This window comes from Rhinopithecus roxellana, chromosome 2 (assembly GCF_007565055.1).
Source record: "Rhinopithecus roxellana isolate Shanxi Qingling chromosome 2, ASM756505v1, whole genome shotgun sequence".
NCBI classification, from domain to species: domain Eukaryota; kingdom Metazoa; phylum Chordata; class Mammalia; order Primates; family Cercopithecidae; genus Rhinopithecus; species Rhinopithecus roxellana.
In genome coordinates, this window is record NC_044550.1 from 135,664,677 (window position 1) to 135,675,034 (window position 10,358).

At 59.4% G+C, this 10,358-nt stretch overlaps 1 protein-coding gene across 1 annotated transcript in view; it reads right to left on the minus strand.

The window, feature by feature from the left end:
- PDE6B (phosphodiesterase 6B) overlaps positions 1–7,178 on the minus strand; it is a 43,872-nt gene extending 36,694 nt beyond the window's left edge. The window contains 1 exon segment of the mRNA XM_010375309.2: positions 6,711–7,178. Within this exon segment, the coding sequence (XP_010373611.1) occupies positions 6,711–7,178 (468 nt within the window).
- Positions 7,179–10,358: the final 3,180 nt, after the last annotated feature.

Genomic DNA, 10,358 nt, shown 5'->3' on the forward strand with positions numbered 1-10,358 from the left:
TAACAGGCTCTGCCCTCAGCCACTGCACCAGCTGAACAGGAGCTCCTGGGATGCATCTCACATCTCGTGCTGTTTCTAGGGACGGTAGCCCTGCAGCGGCAGAGGGCAGACTCCTCGCAACTTCCCTCCACCCCCTTCCCCAGAGGAAGCCTGCTGGGGGCTGGCCGAGGTGCCAGAATGCTCCTAAATGGCACCCATCCTTCCTGCTCCTCCTCTCCTGATTCTTGGAGATGCAGCTGCTGCCCATAGCCACGTGGGCTGGCGTTGAAGGAAAACCAGCGTTTAAAAGATGGTGCGGCAGGAAGACAGGTGAGTGAGCCCTGGCAGGGGTGGCAGCATGGGCAGTGGGGGCAACATCCCTTTACTGGATCTGAAGCAGAGGGGTGGTCCCTGAGGGAGGGCTCATCTCACCACCTGCATCCCCTGAGGGCTCATCTCTGTACCTGTGTCCCCCGAGAGCTCATCTCGGCACCCGCGTCCCCCGAGAGCTCATCTCGGCACCAGCGTCCCCTGAGAGCTCATCTCGGCACCTGCGTCCCCTGAGCCAAGCACAGCACGCTCCTGCCTGCTTGTTGTGGTGCCTGTTGTGCCTGTGGCGGTTTGGACAGTGTCTCCCCCACCAGCCATCAGTGCTACAGTGGCCACCATGTGTGCTCCCTGCTGAATTCAGATTCTCTGTGACTGTTTCCCTCCCTTTCTACCTGGAGTCCAGCCTTTTAACCCATCCCTTGCCAACCTCACTGACACTTTCACTTGGGGTCCTTCCCTGGCTGCTGATCGTCACAGCATGACACCTGGACATAAACCAGTGATTCTGGAGAGAGCACAGCGTGACCCTGAGACAGCGCCACACAGATCCACATAATGTGACCCTCATAACCCTCAGATGGCACCACACGGATCCACACAAAAGGATGCTCGGACGGTGCCTCCTGGATCCACATGTGATCCTCAGATGGCATCACACAAGATGACCCTCAGATGGTGCCACACACAGATCCACACGTGACCCTCAGACAGTGCCACACGGATCCACACAGCATAACTCTCAGCTGTTGCCACATGGATCCACACAACGTGACCCTCAGACGGCACCACAGAGATCCACACAACGTGACCCTCAGACGGCGCCACAGAGATCCACACAACGTGACCCTCAGACGGCGCCACAGAGATCCACACAACGTGACCCTCAGACGGCGCCACAGAGATCCACACAACGTGACCCTCAGACGGCGCCACAGAGATCCACACAACGTGACCCTCAGACGGCGCCACAGAGATCCACACAACGTGACCCTCAGACGGCGCCACAGGGATCCACACAACGTGACCCTCAGACGGCGCCACAGGGATCCACACGTGACCCTCAGACGGCACCACAGAGATCCACACAACGTGACCCTCAGACGGCGCCACAGAGATCCACACAACATGACCTTCAGATGGTGCCCCATAGTCACACAGGCTACGGTTGATGAATGTTCAGCCTCACTTCTCTTGCCAGCCTTGTCTCTACCAGTTTCTTCCTGGATCTCAGACCTGACCGTGACTTCTCTCTGCCCCACACATTTTCACAGCTCTAGTTTCACAAAGAAAGTATGGGAGCAGCCACAGAGCCTTCCCGCCTCTCTCTTGCGGCCTGCCCTCCACCCAAGAACCTCACACTATTTGTCACCTTCTCTTCTTCATAGTCTCTCCCCATCCTGGGATTTAAGTGCACTCGGGACTCCGTAAAATGCTCTCTCAGCCTGTGCGTCTGCCGTCCTTTCTCCTTCACAGCCGCTCCTGCATCCCTTGCCTTCCTGGCTGCATCACTGGTCTCAGCAGGTGCCTGGCTCCATTTCAGCTCTCCCAGCTGAGGTGGGTGGGCTGCAGTTACCATCCTGATGCCAACAGCCTCTCTCCTTCACCGCTGACCCCATTCACTCCCTGGTCCTTCCAGGCCTGTGCCAGATACACCCTTGGCCCCAGCACTGAGACCTTCACCCTGAGGTTTTGTGACTGCAGCCCCTTGGTGTCTCCCCAGCCCCCACACCCTTAGGAGCGAGGGGAACAGCTCCTTAGAGGTCCAGAGCAGGGCAGCCAGAACTGGAGCTTGGCCACTGCGGAGGTTCTGCCAGAAGCTATGCTCCTCCGAGCGCTGATTTTGAGTGAGGTTGCCCCTCGTTCCTCCTTCCCTGTACCTTGTTGGGCCTCTGGGAGCAGCTGGTCCAGCGACTTCCCAGGAACATCTGTACCAAGCCCCAGCTTGCACTCTGCCCTCCTCAGCTTCCCTGACACCACAGGGAATGTTTACTTTTTGTAAATCTGCCATCAAGACTGCGAAGAGTCCCACAAGGAAACATCCGGCCACTCTCTCACTGACACCGGCTCTCCTTTCCTCAGCGTCTGGTCACTCTGCTGCCCATGCATGGATGGGCCCTTGGTACCAGCCAGGCCGCAGCCACCTTGGTCCCAGCTTGGCTGGTGCAGCTTCCAGCCTCAGTGGCTCCCTTCCCCGCCCCGTTGGCCCAGCAGCCTGACCCCAGCCCAGCCTTCACTTCCTGGGATGACAGCCCTGCAAACTCCCCTCAGCCACAGGGACGGACGCTCGCCCTCTCCGTCCGACTGCCAGCTTCGAAATTACCCGTTGTGAAATGCAGCCACACCATGGTGAAGATTAACATGTAGCCTCCGCCGTCCCCCCGTCCCTCCTCTCTGGTGCCCTCTGGGCTCTGTGTCCCCCCGTGGTGATGCTCGGTGGGAGGGTCCCCCGCTGGTCTCCCGTCTCTCCTCCTTGGTACCCTCTGGGCTCTGTGTCCCCTGTAGTGATGCTTGGCTGGGGGGTCCTTGCCTGCTGGTCTCTTCCTCTCCACTGTCCAGTCCGGGCTTCCCTGCTTCCCCAGAGCCTCCTGGTCAGATGTGCCAGGAGCCTCACCTGGGAGCGGCGGCAGCTGTGGACTGTCAGACTCCTGGGAACCCCCTGCATCTGCTCTGCCTCTAGCAGGCCAGGGGGCTGTGTGTGCTCACACAGCCGAGCAGCTGGACCTGGCTCTGGGGCCTTCACACCCATGTGGCTTCTCCAAAGCACTCCCAACCTTCCGTTCCACTGCCCAAGCCCCCTGCCTCCTCTGCCGTCTGTACTCAGCATGGCTGATGGCTGGTCCTGCCGCCCTCCTCCTGTCTCCAGGTTCCCACCCAGCCCGTGTTCTCAACGCCTCTGCTCTGTCCAGCCTTGTAGTGACCACCACAGGACTGAGTCCAGGGGTCTTGATTGCTGGTGACGTGCAGAACCCTGTGATGAGGTGTTTTGGGACAGGAGTCAGGGGACCCACTAGGGTCCCGGGACGGGCCTTCGGGGTGGGTTCCCGTGACAGTCCCAGGGAGAGGAGCTGGAAGAGGGGTGGAGGGTGAGGCTGCATGCGCAGCACTGCGGGTTCGTGGCTGTTTGGCTGGGGCTGGGCTCAGAAACCGCTGCAGAGTCAGAGCCGGGGTGTGAGTCCTGCTCTCCCACTTGGTGGCTGTGGCCGAGCCCCCCCACCCCAGTCTGCCAGGATCTTCCATCCCAGCTGCCCCTGCTGTGAACTCTTGCAGGTCTGAGGAGCCACAAAGGGGTGATGGCGGGGCCTTCCCCTCATCAGGTGTGGGCGGTGTCCCTGCCCGGGGTGCACAGCGGCGGACGGGAAAGGCCGTGCTGTCTCACAGGCCCACTCACTCCTACCTCTCTGCACCCGACCTGTGCTTCCTTCCTGCCGAGAGGCTTGTCTGGGGGCCGTGGACACTGGGTGGCTGGGCAGGGCCTCTCACCCGGCTGCCCCGTTGGCTTCTGACATGTTGGGAGGGATGGAGGAGGGCCTGGTGTCCACCTTCTGGGACCTGTGGTTCCTGAGCCCAAGGTTTTAGGGCTCACAACCCATGCCCAGGCCTGGGCCGGGCTCCAGGAAGGTTGTGCTCCATCCTGAGTCCTGGCAGCGCCCTCCTTGTGCAGGCCCTGGGATCTGCCGTGTCACCCCAGGGGTTGCCATGACACAACAAGCGTAGTTCTGGGAGCAGACAGGGCCTTGGAGCCATCAGCTGAAGCTCTGCACCTCCCAGAAGCCGGTCCCACGTGGCCTGGCACTGCCTGGGCTCCCTGTAGGCCCGAGAGTGTGAGCCTTGGGCAGCCCCTCCCTCCGTGGTGGCTCCTGGGAAAGGCCCCTGGGGACAAGAGGGCCCACAAGCCAGGCTACTGCAGCCTTTGCCCTGGCCTGACACTCTCAGCTCTAGGAGGACGGACGCTCGCAGCTCAGGGAGGAGCTGGTTCCCCGGGGCCTGCCAGCCCTGTGCTCAGGAGCAGGCTGGTTTAGCCACTGCAGCTCCCTTGTGAGGCAGACATTATTTCCCCAGTGTAAACAGGGAGACAGGGCTCAGGTGGGCGAGGCTCTGGGTGGCCCAGGTATGGCATGCCGGCCACTCACGCCCTGTCTCAGGGACTCTCACACCACAGCCATGTGCTGCTCTCCCAAAACGGCCGCTGTGGCTCACACCCCCTGAAGAGGGCTCAGTGGGCCAGACTGAGGTGTGCTCTGCCTCAGTCTCCCCTTCTGTAAACTGAGATGTGAACCCAGAAGCCCATCCCTTGGCAGTGCTTAGGGTGCTGAGATGCATTTAATGAAAATTTGCATTTAATGAAAATTTGCTTTTTTTTTTTGGCAATTTAGACTCAAGTCTCTGTTCCCTTAGTCTGAGATAACTAAGACTCCACAGAATGGAGGGCAGACACCACGCCCAGCCCCTCAGAGAGGCACCAGCTACATTGGGCAGGGGAGAGGCCTCAGGGGAGGTCAGTGCTGGGGCAGGTGTGGCCATGGCACGGGGGGTGGGGGTGGCAGGACCTGGAACAGCCCTGGGTAACAGGCCAGGCTGAGGGACGGACCTAGGACAGCCCAGCAGTTTGAGGGGGACCCGCAGAGCAGGGACGAGATACCATCAACTGGGTGGGGACAAAGGCGTGAAGGGGTGGTGGCAGCAGGGGATGAACTCCTGGTGGTGAGAAGGACACAGCCCAGGCTTGGGACAGGGTGGGGATGAGAAGTTGTCTTGGGGATTGTATGCAGAAGGAGGGAAGGGAGAGAGGGAGGACAGCAGAAAAGGAGGCAGGAGGGCAGTAGGAGAGAGAGGGGAGAAGGGAGGAGGGAATAGGGGAGGGAGGAGGCAGCTGGTGTCCCTCCCAGGCACCACCACTGCGAAGTTTCCTGGCTTCCTGGTAACTTACGCTCCTGACGCATGACTGATTTGTGCGTGCCCCACTTCTTAGGAGGGAGGTGGAGACGCAGGTAACCCCAGGGATTACTGAATCTAGGTCACTGCCTCGCTGCTTGCTTACTGCCGTTGGGATAAGAGGATTGCCACTTCCGGCCTGGTGCGGTGGTTCACACCTGTTATCCCAGCACTTTGGGAGGCCGAGGCAGGTGGATCACCTGAGGTCAGGAGTTTGAGACCAGCCTGACCAACATGACGAAACTTGTCTCTACTAAAAATACAAAAATTAGCCAGGCACGATGGCGGGCGCCTGTAGTCCCAGCTACTCCGGGGGGTTAGGCAGGAGAATGGCTTGAACTCGGGAGGCGGAGCTTGCAGTGAACCGAGATTGTGCCATTGCACTCCAGCCTGGTGACAGAGCCAGACTCCGTCTCAAAAAAAAAGAGGATTGCCACTCCCTCCCCAGCTGCCTGGGAAGGAGGGACCACACTTGCCCCTGGGCAGGCGACCTGGTGGGTAATTCCCAAGACCCATCCAGCAAGAGCGAGGCTGCCTGGGCCCCTTGCAGCCTCCTTAGCCGTGGGGACAGAAAAGGGGAGAGGAAGCTGGGGACTGGTGCAGGACAGGGAGAAGGGGCTTCTTCACCCCCCTTTCTTCGGAGCCTGCATGCCAGGCAGCCCCTCAGGGCCTTTCCAGGTCTCTGCTGGCCACTGCCCTCACCCAGTCTGGCAGGCACCTCACACCACGCTTGTTCTCCAGTCCCACCAGGGCTGCCTCTGTCCTCAGGAAGCGTCTGCCCCAGCCTGTGCTTTGCATGGACAGGCCCTGGCCTTCCCGCCTTCAGTGACCCCAGTGAGCCTGTCTCAATTCTCAGTCTCTCGTCCCTCCCCCATCCCATCCTGGACCCCTGTGCTCAGTGGCTCCCAGGTTTGTCCTCCCCTGGTGGCCAGTGTTGGCTCCCATGGGATAAATCTGCTTCTGCCACAGTGGGAACTTGGGGTTCCCCCAGCTCTCCTTCCTTTCTGGGCATCTGCACCACCTTCAGCTGTGACCTCTTCTTCCCAAATCCCAAGGCAGGGCCTCCCTCCCAGCCCAGAGAGCCCTGAAGCCCCAACCTGGGCTGTCTTCCTGGAAGCCAGGGGTCCTCACATGACCTACATGGTCCCCACCATGGGACGTGGATGCAGAATCAGGGACACCCAGGTTTGGGCCCGAGTCTGCTTCAGCCGAGGCTCCCAGACTTAGGTCTAACCAACTCAGTGGCCACACGATGTCAGCTTGAGCCGAAAGCTCCGAGCCGGAGAGGCAGGCGGCCAGGGCACAGTGACGGGCGGGGGCTCTAGGTACTCCCTCCTCTGCACAGAACAAGCCTGTGCCCTGATAAGAGGCCTCCCTGGAGGCCTGAGTATCCGAGCTGACCCTCAGACACCTGGGACAGGTGCAGGAGATGCACACAGCCGCCTCCCCGAGGCTCCGCACAGACCCACCTCATCCACGTCCTTGACATTCACCATCTTCTTGGTCTGAGCCACGTGGCCCACGACCCCGATGTCCAGCGGGAAGACGATCTCGGAGTCGGGGGGCACCAGGCAGTCCTCCAGGACGCTGTCTGACTGCACGCTGAAGAGCCTGGTGGCCAGCTCGGCCACGCCATTGCGCTGGCGGTACATGAAGAGGCTGCAGCGGTCGGCCTGCAGGAGGGTGCAGAGGCGCCGCAGGACCTTGAAGACCACGCGCTCCATGTTGATGTTCTCCTGCATGTCCTGCACCAGCTCCAGCAGCACCTCGCTCTCCTCCACCTGGCAGAGCTCCCGGAAGGTGTCGCAGTCCGGCGGGCACCCATCCTGGCAGGCCGCAGCCACATTCTCGGGGCTCAGTTTCTTCCCAAAGTACTGGCGGGCGAAATCGGGGTTCTGGTCGAGAAAGCTCCGGGCCTGCTCCTCACTGAGGCTCATGGTGGCTGCCTGTCCCTGGAGACGCTGCTGCTCCTGGCAGGCATGGACTCCTGGGAAAACCCTGTCCTCAGCAAAGTCTTTCTTAGTGAGATTAGGAACCCCGGGGGCGGGTCAGCTGACTCACTCCCACAAATGGGGGCCTGCGCTCCCTCTGCTCGGACCCCAGGACTTCCCACCTTCCGGGAAAACCAGACCCCGTGGAATCAGGGCTGGGAGTAACCGCTGGGGGACCTCCTGCCTATTGCAGGGGTCATGGGCGACTGGGCGCAGGCATTTGGCTTCCAGCAGACCAAGCCCTGAGAACTAATTCCCTAAGGAGGTGATCCCACACACAGCAAGACATTCTCTGCCAGCGGAGCTGCCTGAGGGTTTGGGTTGGTCCCACAGGCGGCTCCAAGCCCTCCTGGGAGCCGAGACCTGGGCTCGGGTGTGCTGGGGAGGTGGTGGGGCCCTGGCCCTGCCTCCGGGAGACACAGTTCACCCTGTGCAGGGAGAGGGGGCTGGGTAAGCACACCCAGGACTCAAATGCCCAGAGGCCAGCAAGGGGACTCTGGATGTGGAGGTGGGACCACATGCACCTTCCCCCACGCTCTGAGGGATCCAGAGTCGCTAGTCAGCCTTTACCTGCTGTCACGCCCCAGCCGGGACAAGCTTCGGGGTAACGCCGCTCTGAGGCCACATGGCTGTTGGTAGCAGGAGGACCTGAATGGTGGGGGCTGCCTGGCAATGAAGCCCGGCCTCTCCTCTCCGCTGTCACCACAGCAAGCCCTGCCTGCTCCCATAGGACTCTCGGCTCCTGGGCCAGCTGCCCACTGGCCGGCACGGGTGATGTGGCTGGAAGCACCTTGGCTGGGTCTGGCATGGGCACCAGCCTGGCAGGCGGGTGGCAGTGTTCCTAACTTCCCTGAATATGAAAACGCTGATGGCCGCTTTCCAGGCACCTTTGTGCTGCCAGATCCTGGGCTTGAGGTTTCTTCCCATCTTTTCCACAGTCCGTGTTGTCACCATGCTTTTAACCAGGGTGCAAGGTTTTCATGTGGTTCTTTTACTGCACTCTGCTGGTAGACGCGTGTGCACATGTACATGAGTGTGCGCATATGTGTGTGCACAGAGCATGAGTATGAGCACATGTAGGTGTGTGTGTTCATGTGTGAGCACATGTGCATGACAGCCAGGTGCCCTCTGGAGCGCACAGTTCTCTCAGCACGAGGCCGGCCCCGGGGAAGCTTCTGCGAGGGCCCTGGCTGCAGCTGCCTGTCTTGGGGCTGCTCTGAGTGCAGCAGCTGCGCCGTCCACCGTAGGCCCAGCTGGGCGTGCGAAGCGTGCCCTTGTACCATGACGTTTCTGCCTCCGCTTAGTCACAAAGTCGCTTCCTTTCAGGGATCTGCTGAGAGGCCTCTCCTTTTTCCTAAAAATAGTGAATTCTCACTGGGGACAGGGGAGTGGGGATGTGGGTGGGGGCAGGGGTTGTGGCGCCGCTGCAGTGCTTGGGTTTGGGGCCAGGGTAGAGGGTCGCCTGCTTTGCATTCAGTCCCAGAACAGCCTCCAGAGCCTGCCGGGTGCAGTCCCCGACTCCCAGGGACAAGCTCACATTGCTCCCCACTTGACCTGGTCAGAGGGGCCTCGCCCTGGTACAGCCTGCAGGGGGCTCCCAGTTGGCCACTCTTGCTCAGCTCTTGGGGTTTTGTGCTGTGCATGTGAAGCTTAGTCCTTGGCCAAAGCCCCATGTGGCCCTGTGCAGATCATTGGAGCCTGTTGTGTGCACAGATTCCTCCTCAGCAGCAATCTTCTCTGCAAACTGCAGCCACCGCTGCCTCCCCAGGGCCAATCTGTCTTCCGAGCTTCATGAGATCTCAAAACAGTAATTCATTTTTGTCTCCCAATTTTCCATAACAACACAAAAATAATTGCTATCATAAATTAGTAGAGCCTCATGTAAGGTAATTCCTAATTGTGTCTACACAGTGCTCAGCCAATTTGCAAAATAATGAAGATGTTTTCATGTGAATGGAGTGCGCTTGTGTTGTGCACAACCTGAGCAACTGTGCATCTTAGCCCTGTAGCATCCCAGAGAGGCTCTGATTTCCCATGTTGGATGGATCCCGAAACTCTGCAGCAAGCATCTCATGATTAGGAGAACTAGAGTCTTTTTAAAGATTATTTTCTCCCCTATTATCCCATAGTGATCATCAAAAAAATCTTTAAAACGTAGATGGCATGGGTATGAATGTTCGAATGGCAACTCTCTGGAGAAACAATCACTGAACTGGTAGAAATTATCAAGGACAGCTGAACAGAGAGGATTGTCAGCAGATGAGAGCTGTGGCTGCCTGATTTAAAGGGGCAGGGGAAGCCCACAAAAAGGCCACAGGCCAGCCTGGCCAACATGGTGAAATCCCATCTCTACTAAAAATACAAAAATTGGCTGGGTGCGGTGGCTCACGCCTGTAATCCCAGCACTTTGGGAGGCTGAGGTGGGCAGATCACCTGAGGTCAGGAGTTCAAGACCATCTTGGCCAACATGGTGAAATCCCGTCTCTACTAAAAATACAAACATTGGCTGGGTGTGGTGGCGGGTGCCTGTAATCCCAGCTACTCGGGTGGCTCAGGCACAAAATTCACTTGAACCCGGGAAGTGGAGGTTGCCGTGAGCCAAGATCACACCGCTGTACTCCAGCCTGGGCAATGGAGCGAGACTCTGTCTCAAAAAAAAAGAAAAAAAAAAAGGCCACAGGAAGGTCCCTGTGAGAAGCACTGATTCACCCCATAGCTCCAGAGTCTCCAAGAGACTCAGACCCTGGGGTCGGTGTCAGTCGGGACCCCCAGGAAGCAGACGCCGGGAAGCAGGTTCACCGTTGATTTGTTTGGACCTTGGTCCCCTCCAAGCCTCATGTTGAAATGTGATCCCTGATGTTGGAGGTGGGGCCTGGTGGGAGGTGATTAGGTCCTGGAGGTGGATCCCTCACGAACAGCTGGTGCCCCTCTTGTGCAGCCCGCGTTCTCCCTCTCACCTCCTGTGAGCTCAGGTTGTTAGAGGCTGGCTCCCACCCCCACCCCCCTTCTTCTCTCACCCTGGCATGCTGGGTCCCCTTCACCTCCCCCACGAGTGGAAGCTCCTGAAGCTGTCACCAGAAGCAGACCCTGGTGCCAGACTTCCTGTACAGCCTGCAGAACCGTAAG